The 27,538-nt window shown below is 34.2% G+C and overlaps 1 protein-coding gene across 1 annotated transcript in view; it reads left to right on the top strand.

The window, feature by feature from the left end:
- The window catches only part of LOC110995260, a 62,372-nt gene extending 34,834 nt beyond the window's left edge, over nt 1-27,538 (top strand). Inside the window, exons 4-8 of the mRNA XM_022262332.2 lie at nt 2,876-3,084; nt 10,905-11,040; nt 13,037-13,170; nt 25,428-25,629; nt 26,813-27,538. Coding sequence (XP_022118024.1) covers nt 2,876-3,084; nt 10,905-11,040; nt 13,037-13,170; nt 25,428-25,629; nt 26,813-26,895 — 764 coding nt within the window. The 3' untranslated portion in view covers nt 26,896-27,538. The remainder of the gene's footprint in view (nt 1-2,875; nt 3,085-10,904; nt 11,041-13,036; nt 13,171-25,427; nt 25,630-26,812) is intronic.

Consider the following 27,538-nt stretch of genomic DNA (forward strand, 5'->3'; position numbering starts at 1 on the left):
GTTAAGTCCTGGCTAATTTAACCAGCCTAGCTCCTTCCAGAAGCACAGAAGTCTCCTGGGTACTTCACAGGCTTCACGGAGCAACCTCATTGAAAATATACAAAAACAGTATGAATAAATTGAACTTGTAGTTCTTGTGAACGTATATAAGGCGTTCCCAGAAGCCAAACATTTTAAAAAGATTATAAATTCTATAGCAAATTCGTTTTATCGCTCCAAGACGTTAACTAGAAAACCGGCATTATGTGATATTGTGCTTTAGTGGTCCCTGGTAAAAATAAATATCAAAGTACTAAGCCTTTGAGCTGGTTTGGCGTCGTTGCCAAAGGAATAAGAAATCTTATACTAGTTGTTTTTGGATTTAACTATGTATATTCATTGAAAATAATAACATGCAACTAGTGGTTTATTATGTTAATGCAACGAGAGTTTTATAAATATAATAGTCGGTCTGAAAAATAACTTTAATTAATATTTTAACTTGAGTTTTTAATATTAATAATATTTTATAATGAATAGTGTGATCAGCTTTTAGTGTTATACATTTTAGATTAAGACTAGCGGATCCATCACTATCCTATACACACCTCTTAAATACATGTACAGAATGAGTTTTATTTAAGACACACTCAAATATATATTATTTTTATTCACACATCGTTACATTTAAAAAATAAAACCCAATAACATAAAACATACATAAGCGGCCTTATCGCCAACAAGCAATCCAGTAACGAAAAAAAAGAAATATACTGAGTAAAGTGCAAAAAGAGCATAACTAAATCTTCTAAGAAAAGGTAATCTCAGGGATTCATATATGGCCGTACCAGTGAAAAGGAAATACAAGAATTACACCAGTCAAGATTGATTAGGATATGATATGGTTAAGAAATGTTTACGTGGAAGAGTGGAAGAGAAGAGAAAAGACAACTATTGCTAATTGGCTTGATTTCCACCTTTTGTCTCTCAATAAAGAGAAAACTAACTATATATGTTTCAGAATCTCTAATCGAACGCAACCACCTAAAGATTTTAAAATTAAATTACATAACTGCGATATGCAAAGTGTCGGTAACTGCCCCTGTCCTCCAATTACAAAAGTTAGCTCTACCAAATACTTAGGCATTCACATAGACGAACGGCTATCATGGTATCCTCATATAGAGTCCATGACTGGTAGATTACGGAAATTTACATACATCTTTAAAATTTTGCGATACATCACATCGTATGTAATACTTGAAAGAATTTACACAGCACTCGTTCAGACCGTATTAACATATTGCATAAACATATGGGGTGCGGCCAATAAAACAAAATTTTTGGAATTGGAACGGGGACATAGGGCTCTTTTAAAAGTGATGCTGTTCCGGCCATACAGATTCCCATCGGAAGAGCTCTATCATCTTAGCAAATTACTTTCCGTTAGGAAGCTGTTTGTCCTGAATCTAATTTTAAAAACCCACAGAGCGCTCCCGTTTGAGAATAGGCTGGTCTTAAAAAGAAATAGGGATGTTGTAGTCGGTCAGACCGTAAGGACCGACTTCGCTAGACGCAATATGCAAGCAGCCTATTTATATAATAAATTAAATAGGCTGCTTAACATCTACCCTCTCACCGCCTACAACCTAAAAACCCGAATAAAAGACTGGCTTATTATCACCCCTTATGCAGTATTAGAACTGCTTTTGAGACCCATGATTTAAATAGCTACACGTTACTCATTCACTCACCTACTCACTCATTCATTCACTCACCTACTCACTCACTCATTCACTCTCTCACACACTTACTCATGCACACAATCAGGTGTGATGATAACGGTTTAACAAGTAAAAAATAAAAAGGAAATGAACTGGATAAATTATTTTATGTAATTAACTTTGTTATGGAAGAGCTGGGAACCCTAACACAGGTATATTTACTTAAAAGGGTTCCCAAATCTTACACTATGAAAAGAAAAATGTACCAACTTAAATGAATAAAGACTTATTATTATTATTATTATTATAAGAGTTTAAAAAGATGCTAGGGAGGTAGCCCATCGTATAGGGCCAATTCCACATCCTAATGGCGGAGGCCCTAAATAAATTGCCTAAGAAGGATGAGATACGTGATTGAATTTCTAATTAACATCTACTGCGGAGCTACTATGGAGCGTAACATATAGTTATAAAGATCTGAAGAATTATGGAATGACCGATTATGGCGATGAATGTTGGTTGTGGCGAGGATAAATATTTGTTTTTTTTTTTATTTTATTACTCAAGATCTCATATGGAACATGATGTAATAGTTGCAGCTCTTTACAAACGTTGTGTAAAAGATAAAGCTTGGCGATTAAAAAGTGGCGAAGAGTTCTTCTCTAGCGTTCTATGCCCTTGAATTGAGAACTGTCGGTAAATGTAAAATTAGAAGCATTCAATGTATATATATCTTTTTTGACGTTCATAAGTATACATTATGATATACATGAATAAATGATTTTAGAATTTGGTAAGACAAGACTGTCACTTTAGTATTGGGGAGTGATTTCGAAGAGCTACTTAGAACGAATTAATTATTATTATTATTATGTCTCCTCTATAACAAAATCGCGCTTTGCGCTAACTCTCGACTCTTAATCGTACCCGTAGTGTTACTAGATAAAATATACGATATTATATTTATAATATAGGACTAAGATCTGTTTAAATAATTGATAAACCTAGTAAACATGTATTCTTTGCAATCCGATTAAGCTTTTAGTGAACATCTGCTTTTTATACTGAAAGCGTCAAACTTCGGGACATTTTTGTATTCTCTTTGAATTTTATTTATTACATACTATTTCAAACATAATTAACTTCTTAATTTAAAATATGTCTCTTCTCAGGTATCGGTGGTCTCCGAGCGACAGAGCTTAGAATATCACCGCCTGTGGTACAGCGAGGATCAGACGTAACTTTAGCGTGTCTGTACGAGTTAACAGACGCGCCACTCTACTCTGTTAAGTGGTACAGGGGCCGGCATGAGTTTTACCGGTTCTCACCAAGTGAGACGCCTGCTACCAAGATATTTCCCTTCGCTGGAATTAACGTTGATGTGAGTATTTTGTTGGCATAAGTAGCGTCGTCTAGTTTCGGAGGTGACAGCTTCTGTTTAATTTGCGGTATATATAATTTAACTCTCGGTATTTTTTTAAAAAAAAAAAGCAAATCATCAAACAATTCAACAATATTTCAAACAAATATTATATATTTTGCGTACATGTTATAAAGTTTATATTTGTAGTTTTGCTAAGACGCAATGCAAGATCTAAATAAAATAACTTGCCCACATGTGTTCGATCTTTCGTTTCTAGGTGAACCTTGTCTTGGTGAGCCTTGACAACATCGTCGGATTTAGATCTAAGACAAAGGTTTCTTTACAATTTTCCTTCCTTCACCATACGAGTCTACATTAATTGCATATGTAGAAAGAAACACTGCTTCTACATACGATCTGTTATACTGAGTTATATGCCGGTCGATAACAGCTACTAAAATTTAAAGTTGTATTAAAATGGCTGTAATGCCATGCCATGTTCGAATTTAATGACGTGGAATAAGTGAAACCATGATGATCTTATATAGATGATCGTATAATAAACGTATTTTCAAATAGATGGCTTATTATTTGATACCATCGACCTACTTTATACTCTAAACCCACTAGAAATATTTAAAAGCCAGTAAGTACACTTTAATTACTTCACTTTTAATACAAATTCTTTGGTGTCGCGACTCACTCAAGAAGGCTTTCCAGGTCGCCTTTGATACTTTAATTTTACTAACAGTTTTGCTTTTACAAATTACCTATTTTCAGTTTAAGACAATATTTAGAAACGGTGTGCGTTTTAATCTCAATGTAATACATTGTTATATGTAATTTCTAAATTTTTTCATTGTCGTTGAAAATGTAAGAAGCTATTATAACTTCTTAATGTGTTATGTGTGTTTTGTTTTATGGGAAATTGGAATTTGGCTTGTTTTTTAGTATTAACGTTATTGTCCTATATTTAATAATATGTATTCCAATAAAATAATGATAAGATTAATGGCACGCATAAAATATTGTATGTCTGTATAATTTATATCTGCAGTCTCTATTTTGAAATGTACTTTCTTCCTATTTAATCATAGACTAGCCTTACCATTGATGAACATTTTTTTAAACATATTTGCCTTAACTTTCAGTAAATACAAGACATAGCTAAATGATAATGTATACAGTGTAGTGTATCGCTCGCTCAAAAAACATTTTTTTCTTACAATAAAGTTCACAAAAAAACGTACCCATTCTTAAAAGGCCGGCAACCCACTTGCGAGCCCTCTGGCATTGAGAGTGTCCATGGGCGGCGGTATCACTTAACATCAGGTGAGCCTCCTGCCCGTTTGCCCCCTGTTCTATAAAAAAAAATGTAATATATCTCTTACTGTCCCATACCCCTATTGATGAAGATACTTGTTAGCAGCTGAAATCATATAATAAAATAATAGGGAATATAATTTTTTTTTTAAGTGTTAATGTAAAAAAAGAGGCAAAGAGAACCGGTAGGACTTGGAAGTAGGTGAAACGCAAGGCTGAAGACCGAACGCGATGGAGACTCACTGTGGACCCTCTGCCCCACCTAGGGATTTTAAGACACACATACAAATTTAAAAATAAAATTTTGAAAAAAAAAATTAATCATTCCCTTTTTTGCTTTCGTTAATTTATGCCATAAGTTATTGTAGACTTAGGATTTTAAGACGTTTAAAATAATCACGAACACGGTATCTTTACATCGCTATAAGATAGATAACAGTTATTATGCAAGGAATTCCAATATACACTTCAGGGAGCATAAAACTTGAAGAGCACCACAAAGCGTTCGTTTACCTGTGATATATGATATCCGAATGTCTATTCACATTCTTGAGCCCTGAAATACCAGAAGATCGGCAAACCTAATCTCACGGGATCAAAAATTTGATTTAGAAAAAGATTCTTACATGTCTACTTTAGTTGATGAATTCGTTGTCAGGTATGTTTAATGGTATGCGAGTCTGGGAATGTCGGAATGAAAAGAAAATGTTTTATTAAACTTGTTTCCCTATACAATTGCTACCATTTGTTCTTCTAAGGTTTCTCTGAAGGAATATATGTTTAACGAATATTATTTGTGGAAAGGAAACATCAGTTATAATTTCATCTTTTTAAGCAATGCTTTCTTTGCCCAAAAATCGACAATGTGTTATTGTCGATTTTTGTATTACCAGTTTACTAAAGAGGTTACATTTGAAGGTCGCGATTTATAACTAAATTACCCTAAGCCAGGAAATAGGAAAGTCATACTTCGCTAAAACCTCAATATTGTCATATTAGGTTAAGAACAAGATAGGAAAGTTAAGAGATCCGGAGAATCAATCAACCTACGCCTTTACGACGAGATTCGTTCCCTAGAACTACTAGACTAATTCCTGTCTTGTCAAGAAGTTGAATTGCCTCAGCATTTCACATTAAGATCAGACATATGTGGTAATTTCACAGAACAGATTTTATTTTTTACTTATGTAACTTTAATGGCGTTGTGGTTTATGTCATTTTCCTTTGAATTATTGTAATGTAGAGGGAGGGTAAAACTTGCTGAGTTTCTTGCCCGTTCTTCTCAGAACAAGGCCTCTTGGTAGTTTTGCGAACGGATGGCGTAGTTTTGCTCTTTCGTGAATTTTGTAAACGTTTTTGACATTCATAATCATGCCCTAAGACGTATCTAAACGGAATAAACGAATTTTGATTTGATTTGATACTTTCAGTTCTACGACTTTCTTGGACTGGTTCTTTTTCTTACTTTCTACGACTGGTTACTAATCTTTTTAAAAATAGCAAATAAAATTCGTTTATTTTGGAACATAAGATCATCTAGGTAACACGTCAATTAATTCGAACCTGTAGGCATCCCTACTCATCGGCAAAGAAGACAGAGGGTGTAGGTCGAGAGAAAAAGCCGTCGTAAAAAACTCTCGGTACTCTTTTAAAAAAGCAAATCATCAAACAATATTTAAAACAAAAATACCAAATTAATAGAGACGGGAAATAAATTAAATTTGCTTTAAAGTTTAAACTTTCGAGAATAAGGCGTTATGCAGTAACTAGTTTACGATTAAGGCTTCATGATTAATAACATTTACTCACTTTCCATGGGATTTAATTAAATTTGTAGATACGGCTGTGGTGTGGTACAAGTGAAAGCTTCATTAACAATATTTAATATTAATAAATCATATTTCTACGAATAAACACACTAAAGTCGACATTGTAAAAATTAATTTCCATTTTTTATAATGATACGTCTTATCCATTTTTTTTAATTTTAAAAATAAGTCTAAAATATGTTTTAATAAACCTTGACTTCAATTCTTTGAAATTTATATTTATTAATTATTAGTACCTACATCTACAAACTATCACATACTAAATAGGTATAAATTTTATTACAGAATCATATTTTACAATATTTACAATTCCACTAATTGTTATCCAAAAATTAAATATGATTCGGAAACAATTAAGCTTTCTAATCTTCCTGCCAGTGTATACAACTTAGGTAACATCAGATGCAACGTTTTCAAAAAAAAATCGTCATATAACGTGAATCCAGAAATCCTAATTTACCTTATATATTCAAAATAGATCTTTATTTAATGTTTTTGTTATTTGAGTCGGTTTAATCTCTCTCTCTTATTCCCGATACCACAGGCCATGACGACAAAGCCCCTTCACACGGACGCGCTTGAACAATATCCTCTAATACACCATAATTGTTATCTTTAAGCTCCTTTGTTGCACTGACAATTCGGATAGTACAATTAATTCAATTTACATTAAGGTCTACGTCTTCATTTAACGATACAGCAATTGTACGTTGATCAATTGTTAAAGAGAACACTATTTTATAATAAAACTTTTATATTACCTCAAAAAGAGAGATGTCAAGAAGTACTTGGAGAAGCGGGAAGACTCAAATTTTTTTAAGTGGTAGTTTTAAATTCTTAGTATTATTTGTTGCTTTTAAATGTCAAATTTAAGTTTTTAATTTTATTCTTTTGTTTTTTTTAATGTATTTTTGTGTTTTAATGCGCTTGCTTGTTTTCTGTTTTTTATACATAAATTATTTATCTATGTAATCTGTTCTGGATTGTCTTAGTATTTTGTATTATAATATGTATAAGCTGTTAGAGTACTTATAATTAAATAAATAAATATTTATTACAGGACAATACTTAATTCTAAGTCAGCCTAAACCTCACATCGGGAAAATATTTACTACCGTTGTGTAGTTTTTTTAAACAGTAGTAGTAATTCCCCAATAGGTCAGATACATCACTGCACCTATTTAAAAAAATATAATTATACCGTCAAAGCAGATGATTTATCTGATATGTAAGGGGCTTAGATATGATATGTGTTGGACATTGATATGTATTAAATTATAAGAAGTCATACTTAGGACTAAGGCTAGTCCCTGATGGTTTTTTTGGATATTGGACAAGTTTTATAAAGAGAGATCAAATTCATGTTCTTAGTTTTTGAAGGGGTTTTACTTCAACGCACGTAATTATTTTATAATAATAAGATTCTTTTATTAATTTGTCTGTATTTTATATAAACAAGAAAGTCTCGGCGTTGAACGCTAAGAAACGATAGATCAAAGACAGGGGTTGCGTGCTTTGTTCATATTCTTGTGGTTTTTATACATCAGTGTTCACCCGTCGCTTTTATTTTTTAACACAATACGGTGTCGTTTAACAAAGTTCTTACAAAATATATACCACATAAACTATAATATAAAAATAATATTTTGTTTTTATTTTTACTAAAAATATGTTGTAAGTTGTATTCATCGAATTGGGTTTTTTTATATAACAGGGGGCAATCGGGCAGGAGGCTCACCTGATTTTTAGTGATACCGCCACCCGTGGATACTCACCACGCCCGCGTCTCGCGAGTGCGTTGCCTGCCTTTTCAGAATTGGTACGCTCTTTTCTTGAAGGCCCCTAAGTCGAATTGGTTCGGAAATACTCAGTAGGCAGCCGGTTCCAAAAAGCAGTGGAGCGCGGCAAAAATTGTATTGGATTGGGTCCAGGTATTGGAGCATTTAATTAAACCATTGTTGGCCTGTTGTTTATCTGCGTGTGGCTTTTATTTTGTTGCCTTTCCTGAGTACCTTCTCCTACGTTTCTATTATATTTTGTCCTATTTTAAGAAACTAGGCCAGTGACTTGGCCAATGAAAACCGTTTTCTACAATAAGCAACCTCTCTGAAGTGGTAATTATATATAAGTATTATGTCAAACGTTTTTAGAATGTCAAAAATATTTTAAAAAATCAATAACTCATAAAAAAGGCTATTAAAAGGCCAAAAGATTTGTGGTTTCTATAAAACATAAAATAATGTTAAGTATTTCTATAAGAAATATAATACAGACATACCTACTATCGTGAGCTCTTATATATATATTTCTTTAGACCCTAAACATGTCATCAGGTCATCATGTCATGTCTCATTTCAGCATCATACCTTATTGTGATAGTTTAATTTAAAATAATTTTTAATTATTATTATATGTAGAATCATCGTTCGAAGCAGGTTTGATAGGTAAATTTCAGAACTTATATAGAAACCACAGACAACAAAATAACCGTTTTTTCGTTCGGTCTGTCAATTCCAAAACGTTTCAAGTATAGTAAAGGTACGAAAAAAACATCATAGAATTTAAGAAACTGTACTAATCAGAATCTCAATATGTTTTTTTAAAGTAATCTCTGGTATAACAGCGCGTTAATTCAACCAGAACGCGTCAAACAAAAACTTCAGTTTTATAATAATAAGAGTGTACCTAGATATTGCGATAGGTCATTTTGGTCTTTTGTATTCTACAGCTGAGCTTGAACGGGTTAAGCCAGCGCATAAAATGTGGCTGCAATCCATTGGTCTCAAGGTTTTCTCTTTGTTTCGTTACGAGTAAAATGATTGAACGACTAAGAACAAAAATACGCTCTCGGTCTATATTATATAGATTTTTATCGATTTGGTTTTACGAGTTTCCGAGAGATTCATTCGAGAAAAATCCTTTGAAATTTGTTGTTGGAAACGAATATCTATGATTACACTTTGGAGCATCAATAGCGCTGCTTCGAAATATTTTCCGTTCAACAGATACGAGTGGAGAATGTAAATAAGTATATAATAGTTTTGCGTAACTAATATCAATATATTTATTTTCAAGAGGGCTGATCATAGTAAAACGATTTTGATTGCCCGTTAATTTGGGTAATTAAAAAATGTATAGTTCGACATTAAAGGAACAGAAAAGAAATTAAATAACATAATTTTGTAACGTTTTATTATTGAGTTTCTGTCAATAAAAAAAATCATATAAAAGTAATATATGTTTGGCCCTGCACTAATTAATGGTAGATACAGAAGAGCTTAAATTTGCAACGAGTTAAACATATGATTTTAGAGGTAAGTATAGTATAATAATAAAGAATAATAAAAGTCGTTAAAAATTGTTTAATGCTTGAATGATTTTTAGCCTATCCACCTCAAAAGGCCGATTACAACAAGAAAAGTCCAACTAAGTACTATGTTTTTGGGTGTAGTGCAATACGTATGTAGAGGTATAATTCGGTTGTAATTAGTTTATATAATATTATTATTACTGTCGTAGGTCCCTTTTTCAATTTTCATAATAATTCATACATAAGATCATTGAAAATCAGCCAGGCTTTATGGGAACTGATAGCCAGGCTTCAGATAATGAGCGAGCTCTATTGTCGATATTTCCGATCAGCGTAATGACAAGGTGGAATTGAAATCTGTTACGATCTATGAATAGTATGATTGGTCCAACATTAAACCAAACAAAGGATTCTGTTCTCTTAATAAAATTTATTATATTATTAATTAATCATTATATCGTCAGTTAAAATCACAGTAAATTTAGTTTAAAAATTAACGGTACAAAATAACATTTTAAATATAAAAAAATGCCTTAAAAATAATGTTCGAAATATAACATAGAAACGACAATGCACATACCAATCATGAAGGTAATTTATTACGAGTTATCTACCTGAACATATGATAGGTTTATTAAACGACTTAATAAGAAAATATTTTATTTAATATGCGATGTCGTTGTAAGCGATGTTGATCTAGCGAAGTTTTGTTAATATATCATCGTAAGCTTTCCGGAAAATTTCATATCATCGTAATTTTGAGATTAAATCTATATTCATACATAAAAGTTCTAGTTTTATTTATTTATTTATTAACACTTCGTTGCATTACATAAAAGATAAACAAATATATATGTTAAACATTATTTAATGAAAAGCAACTGGCGGCCTTATCGCTTTAGAGCGGTTTCTTCCAGACAACCACTGTGAGTTAAACCACTACATAAGGTAGGCAAGAAGTGCTAAAATACATATTACAAATAATAAAATAGGGAAAACAAAAAAAAACATAATTAACAGAAACAAAAAGAAATAAAAATAAATTAAACTGATACAGGATACATAAAAAAAAACAAAAAGTAAAAAGTGCACATGAATCACGATAATCTAATTCAAGATCAGCCCCACGTCAGTTAGTAGTTAGTACGCAAGAAAAGCAGTTAAAATATCGCATTCACGTTTTTCTGAACGGGTTAATTATATAGGTAACTAGATAGATAGAATATATATCTATCTATATGTCACTATATACTAAAATAAATCTTGCCGCGTAACGCCGTTAAGCATTAGAACCTTAATTAAGTGTAAAAATTATCTACAATTCATTTTATAATTCCATATATCATTAGAAAACACATAATTAATTTTGTTCCCAGCTTGCCAGATCAAACCAAAGCCAAGTGGTACTGACGCGGGTCAGTTTCGGTCTGTCTGGAAACTTCAGCTGCGAGGTGACAGCTGACGCGCCTTCCTTTTCAACGTCAATTGTGTCTAACACTATGGATGTGGTTGGTAAGTAATTAAATACCATTATTAAAATTGATAGCGTCGTATGCGACCTTCAAGAACTTCCTACTAATTCAATAGAATATCTTAGTTCTATGCTCATAGGCTAGACGCCAGAGACAAGAATAGCTATAGCTATCAATATCTAATTTTTTCGAAAAATGCACATTATTGTAATACATATCGGAACTTACTTATAGCATATCTGTTATATTGTAACTAACACGAGAACAATACTGTATGTCGCAGTTAAATTACCTTTTATTTAAGGCAGTGATATAGCTTGTATATCTATACTTACTTAAATCACAGTACTATGCCACGAATTTCCATGTGGTTATTTCACTAATTATACAATTGTATAATACACAACGTTTAAGCCTAATGTGGTACCTGTGCTAACTGAGAACAAGTCCTTATTAAATATATTTTATTATTAAGAGAAGTTTTGGTCTCACATGGGTTATCACCATTATCATATTAAGTTTTTTGAATAATTATGAATCTGAATAATAAAGCATGGCGTTTATTATTCAGATTTGAGTGAACATACACATGGTGTTATTAGTATTTAATGTATACATTTTGACTTTAAATACGGTACTGCGGTTCTCAAATTTTAATGACCATTCGTTATAAAAGTTTTTATCATATATGTTTCCTTCATCAACCAATAAGTTTTATATATGTTTTCCTTATTTAATCATGAGGAATAATAAGAATGTTAATTTATTGCAGACTACCTTTAAAGCTTTTTATTTCTTTAGATGAAAAGATATAACAATTAATTAGTCTATCATTAGAAATAATGCAGCTTGCAAGCAGCCAAACATGAGCCCATATAATTATTTTTATGTTCTAAATAATATATTAGGTTAGCTATAATGTATTATCATTAAAATCAAAATATATTACACAATAATGTGCCTCACACATCATTTCAACATAAGCACACATACAGTATATTAAAAGTGCAGTCCATTGCAAACAAAATATAACGACAATCTTTTCGCTAATACTGTCTTAATGTTCTAAGCTATATCACACACACTTTACACCTGCTTATCCAGTTATAGGGTGTCAATATAAAATTATAATAGAATCATTTTAATTACTGTTTGCCAAAATATTTTAGTCCTATGAAGCGCTAGAGAAAACATCACACGTTGCAATCACTTGTAACGTTTATGTAATGTAACGGCCACACTGAACGAATCTTCTTTGAAAATAACACGTTTTTATGAAGAAAGCCAGCTACTAGTTTATGGTAAAATTGTCTCTTGGAAAGTAAAAGATTCTCATGGGAAATACATATTCCAATATGGAGCGTAGAAGCCGTCAAATGAAATAAGTTTAAAACAAAAGTTACAGTGTAATAATATATATAATAAGTCTATACCACAATTTATGAATGGCAATGTAGTTTCCATATCATTTGTTTCACATAATATGCCGGTTTGATTCTTGGCAATACATTAGTAGTTCAGGGGAGTTAATTTGTTGCTTTAACTTGCGATACCCAGATGGGGACCCACGTAGATACGTGTCTGCAGACTTTTCTAAAAAACTTCTTCTTTTATTGATTGACCACGGTTCGATTCCTGGGTAGAACAGGCCTGAAATTAAAAATATATTTTTTTAACAAACTTACAAAACTTCTGCGCCTTCGTAGTGGTAAAGTTGCAGAGAGTGCACTTCTCATCCGCAATTAAGCATTAAATATCTACATGGCAAGTCAATTAATAATATTACTTTTTTCACTCTTCGCCCGGGAGCGATCTATTTGTGAATCGTGTGGGTGTAGTCGATAGTGATTTAAAAACATACTTAAGAAGCAAAATGATAGCGAGGTTTTTCTTACTTGCAATTTACAGTTGTATAATTATATTTAAACAATTTTTTTACTATATATCTACCTACTGTAAATAAGACAAGCCAGCCGAGAATCAAAGATTAATACAATTAACTTAAGACCTGATATTTAATAAACTGCATCTTACAGTGCTTCCAGCATCTTCACCAATGATTCACACCAGCCAGCACTACTACATGCCTGGTGATATTCTTCGAGGCAACTGCTCATCAGGTCCAAGTCGACCCCCAGCCGAGTTGACATTTTTCATCAATGACATACCGGTTAGTTACTTTTAGACTCAGTATGACGCTTTTCGGATCATTTTTAACAAATAAATACTGTAAAAATATATTTCAATATAAAAGTCTCTTGCAAGCCGAAGTAAATCCAAACTGAACATTTATTTGCCTCATTGATATTCCAGATAATAAACTAAGTGTAAAAATCAAGATTATCTTCAATAAAAATCAGTGAACATTCAAATCTGACGCGACATTATTTTCTTCAATAATAAATAAAATCGAATGCTTTTGTGAACCAAATAGAATTCGTTACTCGGCAAGAACTTCTCAATATAGACTAATCAAAATTCGAAAGTTTCAGAACTAAACTTATTTATGAGCTGAATCCACGATCTGTAAACAACTCTGTTTACTTAGCTTAGGGAATAAACCTCTTTAATATATACGTAAAATTACAGTAGAGGTCGCCGTATACCCTGAGGTACTAGTACTCTCGTTTCTGTATTCTAAAGTCATATGTGGTACCGGCGTATCTTAGACTCAAAATCGACGTCAATGGTCGATATTGGAACTGAATACTTAAATGATCCTAATCCTTGGGATTGATTTGCTCCAGTTCAAACAAATTGTATTAAAAACTAGGCGATTGAAAAGAGTGGCGGAATGTTTCTTGCCAGATCTTCTTACCCGCTCTACGCCATTGACTTGCGAACTGGTTGTAAATTTAAATTTACAATTAATTTAATTTATTTTTTGACGTTCATAAGTGTACATGTTTACCTATAGGAATAAAGATATTTTTGAGTTTTAGGTTGAGTTTGAGTTACCACTACATGCCTTACAAGAAAATTATCAGATAAAAAGATTTAGTATTCTAATTAGGGATTGGAACGCTGGGATTTGACTGTTTTAGATTTCCTTAAAAATACGAGATAAAATCCGATTTCGGAATTTTAAATAATAGAGTTAGGATACAAATTAGATGTGTATCAAATGTATTAGTGTATATTATGAACTCATGGCTATTAACTTAAGGATTTTTTAAAAATATGATAACCTAATCTCAATTCTGGTGAAGTATTACGTTATGTTCGAAATGTCATTTTACTAATTCATTTAACATTTGTACAGAACATCACAATACCCTTGTCTGAATTATCTTGTATTTGTGCGCGAATTTTCTGCACTGATGTTTGTGCCGTAATTTAATATATTTGTATATTTTGCACTTATAAGAACGTTATTGGAATACTGTTTGTCAATTTGGCTTTCAATTTATTTTAAAAACAATCCCAATCCTATCAGACGATGCCATATTCACCGAATTGAGTAGGATAAAAATTCTTGTTCCTATTAGCAGTAAATGAGAAACAATTACATAACTTTAATTTATAGCACAAGAATAATAAAGAGACTCGAACATTGAAGGTAGATTGCGCTGTGTGGGTAGATCAGCTGTTTCCGTAAACTTAAAATTATCAGTCATTTGTTTAGCTGTCCGGAAATTCAATCGAGAATCAATCTGTGAGTTAGCTTATTGACGTCATAGTCAAAAATTATTTGTAAAGGTTTCTCAAATGGCTATAACAGCATCATTTTAGACTATGTTCAGAGCCCATCAGACTTTTCATGGCCTACTTCGAGCTCACGACATTGCACGCTTGTCGTCTGTTGTCACCTGGGTGGATAGAGACAAATCTAAGGCTGTTGTTCCAAGTCAGTATCTTGCTTATTCAAGATGCTGTTCGGCTGCAGATCCATTTAGTACTGGGGTCCGTGAAAAGGCTTAATGTGGCTTATTAAGCGCAAGCTGTGTCCTGTAATTGAATTTATACCTTATAGTCCAAAGAACCTATGTTTTGAAATCTAATTTAAGGTGCAAATCTGTCAGTATGAGCTACAAAATCTAATGAGACAAATCCCTAATTTTCCATATTAAATAAATATAATTAGTTACCATTAGAGAACACTTTATGGGTGACACTGAATTTGGCCGTAAGATACAGTTTAAAAAGTCGCCAACTAAAGGCTTTCTCATTGGGTTATTATATCTGAAAATCCCGCCGAAGATAATATATAATTAAAATTCATGAAACTTTATGACTATTAAAATAAAACAACGCAAGCATCCCGCATAAAATTAACTCCCATCAGTTTATTTAATTTACATTTTGACGTATTCCGTTAAAACTTGCATAATTAACTCGTCCAAAACTTAGTCAACGCCAATTTCATTTGTTAATGAAATCTAACTTTCAGAGCTTATATAAATAAGAAATATACTAAATAGACGTTTGTTTTTCAAGAAAAATGTATCATTTGAACATATCAACAAAGTGTGACCATTTCACTCATATCACCAAACTAGCCGCTAGAAGTGGGGCTTGAAAATAATACGCACATTTTATAAACCATATAAATTTTATTAAAAAATACATTTAAAATATTCAATAGAAAATATGCAGAGAACTTTGAACTCCTGCTGAACATTCCGCTCTGATTTTGTTTCCTGGAATATATGCGGGGCAGCGAGCCATCGCCCGTCGCAGGGCAGAAACTACCTACCTAGCTTTGTAATGAACACTATTTTTTTCTTCATTAATGAATGTATAAGCTTCTAGTTTAACTTAGTAAACAGCGCTGCTAAAGTATATGTGAAAAACGTTTAAAATAGTCGAGACCAGCTTAAACTGGCTACTCTTATCCCGGTGAAGCCAAGATAGTGAGAAACATGCACAAAATTTGCGACGTGTGTCAGATACTGAACTATTATATAAAATAAAAAAATTTGAAGTGAAACTTCTTTGTTAATTAATTATTATTAAGGTAAAAGTCTCAATAGATGATCATATACCAGTATATGATCACTCCATGTTTTTGTATAACTATATTCACACTGTATAAAAAATAATATAAAATAAAAAATCTGCATTAACTGCACAACATGTTATGCGATAGAATTGACATCTAAAGTTCTAATATGTTACTACTAAACGAATACATCAACCAATAGCGTGTGATTTTAATTTGTTTCATGATCTCCCTTTCTCACTCTCTCTCAATCGGTCTTAATCGCCCTCTCTCTTTTCTTCAACAAAAACGTTGCACGTCTTCGTGCGCCTAAAGAAGTTTCACTTCAAAAATGATCGAAGAACACAAGCAATCTGATTCCATGTCTTATATAGAATTAATATTTACTAGCGGTTAAGTTTAAAAAATCTGTGAAGATCTAACAAATTTAAAAGTCATAAGTCGAGTTATTTAGCTTGAAGTGAGTCGGCAAGTATTGTTCTTGTGAAACACTATGCATTCTGATGGCGACGTTTTAAATTGCACTACGACAATGGACTTGAAAGTTTGCTTCTATTTTTGTCGAGTCTTGTTCTGTGCTATTTGGATAGAAAAACAGATGCTTGATTAATTTCAGTTTTAAACATACTGCTCGTACATACGTAGAAATCTATAATAATTTTAATTCCAATTATAACAAATGTATATACCTATTCATACTAAATATACATATAAACATCATACAACTTCTCTCTATTCACTGAGGCTTAGGTAACATCATTTATTCATCGGAAAACCGCATAGTTGTAGCATTTTCGAGAGTAAGACTAACATTTTTGACTAACTACTTTTTTTTAGTATAAATGAACTGTCAACATATGCAGAATAACCTTGGACTTATACTGGCATTTGTCGTGTTACTCTCACGTATTTTTATATACATAGACATGATATTTATTATTCACTAGATATTGCACACGTCGTGAGTGTGCAAACAGGAAAAAATTAAAACACTCACAGACACGGAAACTAGGTTATCTAAATTCAATGAAACATGTTTTTTTATTAACATTCAAAGCAGTCACGTAAAGGATGTAAGATCATGGAAACTACTAAGTCCGTTCTCAACGAACTAAAACCACAAGCCTGTCGACTATCATTTACTTAGGTACTTTTCCCATAACCAAAAAAAAACCAGATAGTATTGACAAGTTGGTCGATCGCCTATACGTTGCTCTGACCAGCTAAAAACAATGAGGCTTTTCAAGACAAGCACAACCTTGAGAAATGAAGTTTTACTTTATACTATATAAATAAGATATTTGCATTTTGTATATAGATCCCTGGAATTAAATCTATCACACATACATAACCTTTACGTATTTTCATGGAGAATGCTACCAACATTCTATCGAAGTTAACAATTTAATTACCTATTGAACTGACCTAACTCAAGATACTAAGAAACACAGCTATGGTGTGCTATGTAGCGTTGAAAATAGGTAGTTTAAGCGTTTTCAAATGTTGATGTTATAGTCTGAAACTTTAGTTTTTCGTTTAAACTTTGTTCAAAGCGCCATAAACTCGACATATCTCATTAAGTGTGGCGCTTAAACGCTACCAGGAGGTGTTAAAAAACTTTAAACTTTATAAACCACTGCGAAACGTAATTACTTCGTGCTATAACGGTTTCCGTGTGAAAATTAATAGTAAATTAGTAAGTGCGAACTGAAAACTAAGAGGAACAAATTGTTTGCTTTTTGCTTTTGTTTACTTTTAATTAAGCACAAATGTTCTACTTTAATTCATCATTAAACTTTTATGTAGTGTTTGAGACTTTTTTTTATTTTATACACATAATACAATATATTATCATGATATATAAATTGTGTGTATAAATACAAATACGTGGGTAACACTGAAAATGTTTGGAACTGGCCAGTTAGAAATATTGCTCATGAAAACTATTTTGAATTTCAATTTTAGAACTCTGGTAAAGTTGTATATTGCATTCATTTGTCGGAGACTTCTTCGAAAACCAATAAACGCATTGGCAATTTTCTACATTAAGCCGGTCATTTTCTAAATATTTTCAGTATTACCTAGAGACTAGCAGAAAAAATATGTAGTACTAGTCTTTGTTCATTATTTTTAAAATATTTCGACTGATTTTACGCAGCAATAAATGGTTCAATATCGAACAAAACCAATATTAAATTAATGTCTCAGCATCAGGAAATTGATGAAATATGAGGATTCATATACTCATATTTCACCTTTTTCATATAAATAAAATTTTAAATTTGTTAAAGAAGTCTTCGTATATTAATACCTGTATAATGACTGTACTATCGTTTTTTTTTTTTTTTTTTTTTTTTTTTTTATATAATTTTCACTCTACTCCCCTGCCATAGTGTCCAGGGACTTTATATTTTACTGATATTATTTAACGCGTCGGGAATTACGCCCCGACTACATCGGTAATATTTTTATTAACAATATTCATGGGCGAGCCGGGGCGCAATTCCCCGCGAGACCCGCTCTTTCTGTTTTATTTGCCGCCTTTATATATACAACTATTTTTTCACAGAACCGTTCCAGGCACGGTCTGTGCTTTATTAATATGTCCTGTAGGCCGTTACGGTCTACAGTCATCTGTATTTGTTGCTCCAGGTCGTGCCTGGACGATGCGAATATAGGGCAGTGTAGAAGCACATGTTCCACTGTTTGCTCTTCATTACTGCAGGCACATGTTGGGCTTGTCCTAATTTTAAATCTGTGCAGGTAATATGCAAACGCTCCGTGCCCTGTTAGAATTTGCGCCATCTGGGGTGTGAAACGCTTCTCTTTTACCAATTTATACGCAGTTTTAACATTGCCTATAAATAATTTTGTAGTTCCAGCTGTTTCACCCCCCAGGTAGCGCTCATTCCATACCTCCAGAGTCCTTTGCCTTATCTGATGTTTAATATATGACAGGGGGTATGCAGCGTATTCAGGTTCTGACCTTAGTTTTTCCGACGCTTCCTTTGCTAATGTGTCCGCTCTCTCGTTCCCCGGCGTACCAACGTGCGCCTTTATCCAGAAGAGGCTTATATGAGTTCCTGTTCTCCGGCACTCTTCCAGGCTCCGGCGGATCTCGGCTACCTGGGGATCGAGAGATCGTCCACTCACTATAGCATCTAGTGCTGACTTTGAGTCACTGTATATTTTAACGTCGCGCTTGTTTTTATCCACGTGGCTAGTCGCGTTCCGTAGTGCCATCAGTTCGGCTTGAAATACTGTGCAGTGGGGCGCCATCTTCATTTTCTTGCTGTTTATTTCCATTCCATCTTTCCATTCTGTCCAAGCGGCGCCCACTCCTGTACTTGTTTTGCTGCCGTCCGTATAGATTTGTGTGCCGCCGTGTCTTGCGATTTCTTCCGGATTTGTGAGCATCTTATAGTCAAGTTTTGTTTGTTTCGCCGGGTGTGGGAGATCCACATATCGCACTCTCTTCTCTAATTCCTCGCCCTCCTTCAGTATTTCCGTGCTGACTCCCCTTTTTATCTCGTATAAGGCAGCGGCTTCTTGAATACGTAGGTCTAGAGGAAGTATCCCGGCCAGTAGGGTTGCCGCGTGTAACGATGTCGTCCTATAAGTTTTGGCAATTTTTTGGGCAAAGCCCCTTTGCAGATGGTTTAGTTTTTTCCGTACACAGATTTTATTTGTCGCGGGAGCCCACACCGCGGCCGCATACATTACGATTGGTTCAATAACGGCAGTGTACGTGGTCGCGATAACCTCCTGGTTTAGTCCCCATTCGATCTTCGCGGCTTTAGCCAGCTGTTTATATATCTGAATGGCTTTCCGGCATACTCTCTCCACATGTCTGTTGAATGTGAGTCTAGAATCCAGATCAACTCCGAGGATTCGGATGTGGTTATCCATCTGTATCGGTACATTATTCATATTTAGCCGTGGGGTGTCATATTTTAGTTTGCGAGTCACCACCATGGCTTTGGTCTTGTGTGGCGCAAATTTCAGTTTGTTTAGGATACCCCATCTATGTATCCGGTTCAATGTTAGGTTGAGTTTCTGCTGGATCTCGCTACCGGTTTCTCCTTCCGCTATCAAAACGATGTCATCCGCAAAAGCCTGGACGTACTCACCACTATTTTGCAAGTCCTGGAGGAGCGGGTCCAATATTAGATTCCACATTGTTGGTCCCCCTATTGAACCCTGAACGCAGCCTTTGTTAGTAACTTTTTCAACCGTGTGTCCAGCGTAGGTTAATTTAATTTGTCTTTCATGTAAGTAACTATCCATAACTTTCCTTAGTTTTAATGGGCATTGTTCTTCTGCCAGGCGGACTCTAATTTGCGGCCACCAAGCGCTGTCAAAGGCGCCCTCTATATCGAGTGATACGATGGTTAGTATCTTCTTTTGTTTCAGCTTTGCGCGTATATGTGTGACTGCGTCATATAGGGCGTCCTCAGTGCTCCGCTGGGGCATGAATCCGTATTGGATTTTCGAGGTTTTCGGGACTAGATGCCACTTTAACCGAACGATTAGCATCTTTTCGTATACTTTACCTAGAAGAGGTAGTAAGCCTATGGGTCGATAAGACTTCGGGTTTGAATAATCGGCCTTACCCGGTTTGCGCAATACAATTATTGTAGCAATTTTCCACAATTTGGGGAAGTACCCTAGCTCCAGGCATTTGTTTAGGACGGTGAGGAATAAGTTAGGCGCCGCGTTTATCGCGTGCCAACTTATGTCCGCCGTTATGCCATCTTCTCCGGGGGCCTTTCTGGGGTTGAAACTGAGAGCGGCAGTTTCGAGTTCAGTCATTGTGAAAGGGGTATCATAGACTAAGTTATGTTCCTCTTTGTTTACTGTGTTTGCTCTTCTTCTTACCAATTCGTGGTCTTCAGTTTCATCCTCACTAGTATCTTCCGGGAAGAAAGTTCTTGCCAGGGTCTCCGCTGACTCCCTTTCACTAACATATCTACCGTCCCTGCAAAGTGGTATATCCTGGACTCTGGTCTCTGTCCCTCTTATCACTCTATATATACCTTCCCACATTGTCTCTTTTTCCTGTTTCTCACAGAACTTCTTCCAGCTCTCAGTTTGGGCCTGTTTGATCCGGTTTTCATACTCTTGTTTTAATGTAAGGTATTCACCTACGACCTCTGGCCTTCTGCGTGCTGCGGCACATCTTATCCTCCTCTTTCTAGTCTCAACCTGTTTCTTGAGCACCTGTAGTTCTTCGGTCCACCAAGCCATTTTAGTTTTCTTCCCGGTTTTAATTTTTGGAATTGCTACATCACTTGATTTGATTACTACTTCTGTGAACTTTTCTACTATTTGTTCTAAGTCTTCAACTTTATTTAACTTTCTTACGACTTCTTCTGTTAACTGAAAATTTTCTATATTAAACAACATTTCTTCCTCGAACTTTACCCAGTTAGCTTTTTTACTATTGTAAATTTTTGTTTTACTCCTTCTATGAATTCCTTGATGTATGTTTGCATTAATTTTGAATAGTATGGCATTATGATCCGAAGAAACCATTCCGATGTCCACTCTCCAATCTTCGATCTTTCCCAGTAGGTCACTCGTGCACACTGTTATGTCTATGTGGCTGACTATTCTGGTTCCTCTCCTTATTACCTCAAATGTTGGTTGCTGCCCATCGTTCAGTATGTGCAGACCAAGCTCAGTTACCAGACTTCCAAAGGCTTGTCCTCTATTGTCTATTTTCGGGCTTCCCCACCACGGACTTTTGGCATTTGCATCACCTCCTAGGACTATTCTTCTCTTGAGCTCATTCACCGTTGTTTCCAGGTGCTTTAGATAGGGTTCTATATCCGCTGGGTCTGGTTCCATGTAGTATGAGATCAGTGCAATGCCAGACTCCGCCGTGGTCTTCAGTTTAATAGGCACTATATTGGTTGTTGTTAGTGCGGGGTATTGGATAATACCAATATCCTCGTCAAAAATCAACACTGCTGCCTTTATAACTTTACCTGCCGGAGGATTCTGGCACTGCACCACTCTCACTCCACTGTAATCTTTCACTCTGCCCAGGGCTCCAATGTATGGCTCCTGTACTAGAGCGACTGTTATTTTTCTAGATTGTGCCTCGTAAATAAGTTCGCTCATTGCAAGGCTTTTCCTTTGCAGGTTAACCTGCACTATTTTTATCGGTTTAACCTTTTGCTGGACCTTAGCAATAAGCTATTCTGCTTCTGGCCAAACTTTCCCACCTCTTCCTTACTGGACAATGCACGTCGAAGGCTCCGTGGTCTTGTCTCTCGAGACCAACCCTTTTGCAGTTTATACAGGTGGGTTTTTCATCTGCTTTATATTTAGGACATTTCTCCTGCATGTGGGTTCCTCCACAGTAGGCACAGGCACAGGCCAAATCGTCTTCTTCCGTGCAGTGCTTACGCCCATGGCCATATCCCAGACATTTCATACACTGCACCAGGGGGGACTGATCCCCAACCCACACCCTTTGAAGGTCCACATGCACTTTTCCTGCACTAGTCAAAGCTTGCCATAGTTTTGGTGAGACTTGAAGAATGACATGACCCTCATGTGGGTTCCTCGCTCTGCGACGGTATTTTTCGGTCATCCTCCAGTCTTCTTCTCTTATGTGTTCTACTATTTTCCTATTTTGTGTTCTTATTGCCTGCTTTATGTCCTCTTCTGTATTGTAATTCAGCAAATTCTTAAGGATGATTAGTGGGTCTTTGTTTTCGACTTCTTTTACTTCCAGGTGTTCATTTTCACTCTCTAAGTTTTGCTTGAGTCTCTCCTTTTCCTCTAGATCTCTACATCCTATTATTACTTTTCCATTTTTGATCTTTCTTATCATATCCACTCTAATGCCTCCCTTTTTAACATTTGCGGCTTCCCTGATTCTATTTATTACTTGGTCTCCCGTTTCCTTTTCATTTCGTGGTGCTATTATCATGGAGTGCAGCTCCACACGTTTGTTCTCCATGTTAACACCGTGTTTTGCGTTGGTTGGCCTCTCGCTTCTTTCTTTTCCGCTCGTTACCACCTTGGCATAGGATCGTCTCTCCTCCAACACTTGTCTCACCACTGTTGTCTGTTCTTCTATTTTTTCTTCTAGTCTCTTTTCCCTTCTATTTTGTTCACTAATATTTTCTTGAAGTAGCTTAGTAATTTCCTCTAATTTTTTAGTCTCCTTCTCTAGTCTTATCAGCTGGTCATCCATCTCGTTTGATTTCGCCTGTCGTGTACTATCAATTTTATCATTGTCTTTTATTCTTTCTTCCTCGTATTCTTTGTCTTTCTTCTTCTCGTTTCCCTCCATTGACTGGGCCTCTGCTTCTTTGACTAGCTCACACAGTCGTTTTATAGCAGTGGTCACAGCTATTTTAATTTCGCCCTTTAAAGTACGAGCAGCGTCTAGTTGGACGAGGGCACTTTGTTGAACGGCTGTTGCCTCAGCAGCTTTGCTTTTATATGTTTTTGAGTTTATGTGGGTTCTCGCCTTCTTTTCCTCAATTGTTACCCCCTCCCACTGATCAATGCTCTTCCTGACACCAGCGGCCACTACGGATGTGTGTGCACTAAGCCTATCTTGTTTATTAACCTCCACGAATGTCGAGGGGTTTGGTTTGGTGGGCGTGCGCAACCCAAACATCCTAGTAGTCCTATACTATATATAATAAATAACAATAGTAATAATTTACAGCACTGTCCAATAAGACGGGTTTATAAAAGTCAATCAAAAGGATAATCGATGTATACAAATATGTCAAATATGTATATATATAAAGTAGGTCTTGAAGTCTAATGTCTATTCCCAAAAGGGTGGTGTTAGACAGTCAATAAGTTAAACTAGACAATACTCAATTTCACTTTCTATAACTATAACAATACTTAAAAGTTTTAGCTTAGTCTAAGGGTCTGTCCCCAATAGGGTGACAGCCGTCAGTTTGTGAAAGATTAGTTATACTTATTCTAGTAGCTGTCCCCAAAAGGGAACAAAAAAAAAAAAAAAGGTAAAAATTATCTTAATTCTAACTTAATATTAAGTATATCGGGAAGGGTGAGCCCTGTGGGGATTTATGGGAGGGGACTGTGGATAAGGGGGGAATTATTATTATTTTCTTTATTTATTCATTTATTATTATAATAATAATAATAAATTAAAAAATAATAATAATATTATTATTATTTTTATTTTTTTTTTTGTTATAGGGATATTATCAATGTTGATAGAATGGGGTCAAAGTTTGGCTAGGACGCACCGTTCCCGAGATATGTATGATATGTGATATGATATACTATCGTATTGGTAAATATTACGTTAAATATTTCAATGTCTTAAAAGTACGTCACATTTCGTAGTTTGAATAAAAAAAAATTATAACTCACATTGAATAGAATTAGAATGTCGAAATTTAACAATAGAAACATTAATTGTATGAAATGTCAATTTTTAATGAACAAACCATTATCCATAGAACATACAAAACAATACAAACAATGTTTGCCACTTCGAAACCCAGTGAACCCTCCCGAAAATTAGGGTTGCTCATCATTTAAAATTATTATGTAGATATTTACTTACCTCTCAAGTGAATTTCTTAATAAACATTCAAATTACAGCCTGTTTAGCTGGAAATTATGTTTAAAGAAGTTTATTTCTCATTACAGAAATGTATTTTATTTACATGAGAAACTTAATATGTATAAGCGAGATACACGTCGCCATTAGTCGTCCCAATTTTAGTCTACTATGTTCAGTGAAAGTATTGTGTACTATAAAGTATATCGCATTAGTAAACTAAACACTCGATATCGAAGGCGGCTTTTTTTCTAGTACATTCTTGACATTACAAGGCGTACTACCAGAACGTAATAGGAATTCAACTTTAATGGTCTGAAAAACAGTCTTATAAATACTTATTAATTAAACTTGAAATCTACATAAGTAAAAATGAATCACAAAGTATGTTGCTAAGCTCAGACGGCTGTAAGGATAGTATTTATGGAAGAGATAAATTAGGAAAAAATAGTACTTAGGTTTTTAATCCGTAAAAGGGAACAGTCTGTATGGGGTAGCATTGCCAATCTTGAACTGAGCCTTTCCTTTCCATTCCTATTTACATTTAAATTTTAATTACATACATACATTAGAATTTCAAATATATGTTTCCCTATTTGATTGTTTAAGAAACAAACGTACGTTATACGTAAAGAAATTTAAGGATGTAGCAACCCTACGCATAATGTCCAATTTATTTTATTCCATAAACAGAATATTTGATGAGGACTAATTTACAAATTTCGTGTAATCATATATTTATTATTTCTTCAAAGGGCTGTAATTTGACGAAAGGAAATATTTGCTATGAAAATTGAGTAAATATTTTAAAATGGTTTTTGGTATCGATGCATCATACAACCTGTCATCCATGACTTCGTAAATAATACCACATAAATGTATGTCGATGTTCATTCGTAATTTTCATCACCAGGTGACGCCAGGTCTTCATAACTCCCAGTCAGCAAGCGATGGACTTTTCTTTTCGGAGTTGTTCGTGCAGGTCCATCTCTGGCCAGCACATTATGAGAGGGGAGCCCCAATTCTCCGCTGTGAAGCCAAAATAGCAGATCTGTATAGAGAGAACTCAGCTGTTGCGCTGTACTCTGCTAATAGTGACCCTAAGATAGAAAGAGGTAAGGAAATTAAATTAAGATTAAATTTTCATAATCACCACCACTTCGATGGCTAGAAGTCTTTCACAGTCCTCTTCTCTAAGAACTGTGGAATTCCACTTCTAGCGTGAGTTTTTCCTGGGAGATATGTTCAGGTCCATGAGCTGCTGCTGCCTCTTATAGCCTCTCCATAGGCTAGATTCCTATCATATAAATAAAATAATAATAATATGTAAGGATTTGCAAAATAATACGTATTTCAAAGGAACATAAGACTCGTATGACCGTATAAAGCCCATTATTGAACATTCTCAGTGGACCATACGGCAGGAAATGCAATAAGATTAGTAGAGGGGTCATTGAGACTGTGTTATGGCCTCAGGAGTCAGGGGTCATTTGCAAAGACAATTTCCTTTGGCCCACAGTGGATCGTTATTTAGTCTTGTGATGAGATTGATCGGGTTATGTCATGGTTATAATTATAAATATGCACGATATAATAATTATTACAATATTATTTGTATGAGATTCTTTGTTATGACATAAATAAATAAGAAATTTATTTTAAAAGTTTACCGAGTTTGTAAAACGTTAATCAGACCGTGTATGTTTGTTGAAATTAGACGCACATAGATATTATGATTTTATTTATAGAATTGCGTATGTATTTATAAGTTGTATCATTATCCTTAAATTTTTCAAAATTAAGCCGTGGTAGTAACATTTGAAATGCTGTAAACATATAATACAATTTTTCTAACATGTATTTTACCGGAATATACTTTCTTTTCACAGAATATGTAACAAAAATATCTTCTAATTTCTCAATGGTGTGTTAATCACTTTATTGCTAACATTATTTTAGGAGTACATTTGTAAAAAATTAACCTGTTATAACACTCCTAAAAGGAAATATAATTTAAAATCTAAATTAGTCATTAATATTTTGATTATTATGAACTTTTCGTTTTAATAACTTATATACAGACGATTTAACAAAAAAAACTTGATGATTTAAAAAAATGGCGGAGAGTTTATTGCTAGATCTTCTCATTCGTTCTACGCTCTTAACTAAGGACCTATTGTGATACCTATGAATAAATTATATTTTGATACGATATGTTTCTAGATATAACATTTGTTAAATTATTATATATCTATAAGGCATCAAAATCAATTTTTACCTATAATAATGTTTTTTCAGTTACATCACCGGGAGCCGGAGCCAAATTGCAAGTGTGCCAGATATTAATCCTTCTATGCATCCTATCGGCTAACAATACATAGATTTAAGTAGAAACCAGTTTTATCCTTAGAGAAATATAGTCACGATAACAAATAACGTATGAGTCGACTCTATATTTCGCTCTTTATTCATTTAAACTAAATCAGTCGAATTGCATTGTTTTAACTACACTGTCTCTTTTTATTGACACAATTTGACACAAAGACACGAATAAGTACTCTAGTTTAAGTGCTTTGGTTTTTATGAATAAGTGGGTATAAATTCATACTTAACTGCAAAAAGGATTGGACACATAAAGACTGCATATATAATTAATACCGGCAATAAATCGGATATAGAAGTTGCCTTTTTATGCACATACTACTCATGTCGTGCCAAATCGTGAGACTAATTTAACTGTCAACCTATTTAATTAGTCTCTAGTCTGTGACATTTAACTGTAATGTTTTCAATCCCTATCCTATGTAAATATTGTAATAATATAATTTAAAGTACAAAAACAAAATTAATTTCTCTCTGGATAAATCTCGGAAATTGTGAATACTTGGTATAGGTGTAAATTAGTTGTATACAGTTCGAAATTGAATTGTGAATTTAATAGTTACTGTACCTAAACGAGCTGCTACTTATACCAAAGAATGTAAAGACTAAGATATTGTTGATTTAATACAAATTATATGTCGA

Source organism: Pieris rapae, chromosome 17 (genome assembly GCF_905147795.1).
Source record: "Pieris rapae chromosome 17, ilPieRapa1.1, whole genome shotgun sequence".
NCBI classification, from domain to species: domain Eukaryota; kingdom Metazoa; phylum Arthropoda; class Insecta; order Lepidoptera; family Pieridae; genus Pieris; species Pieris rapae.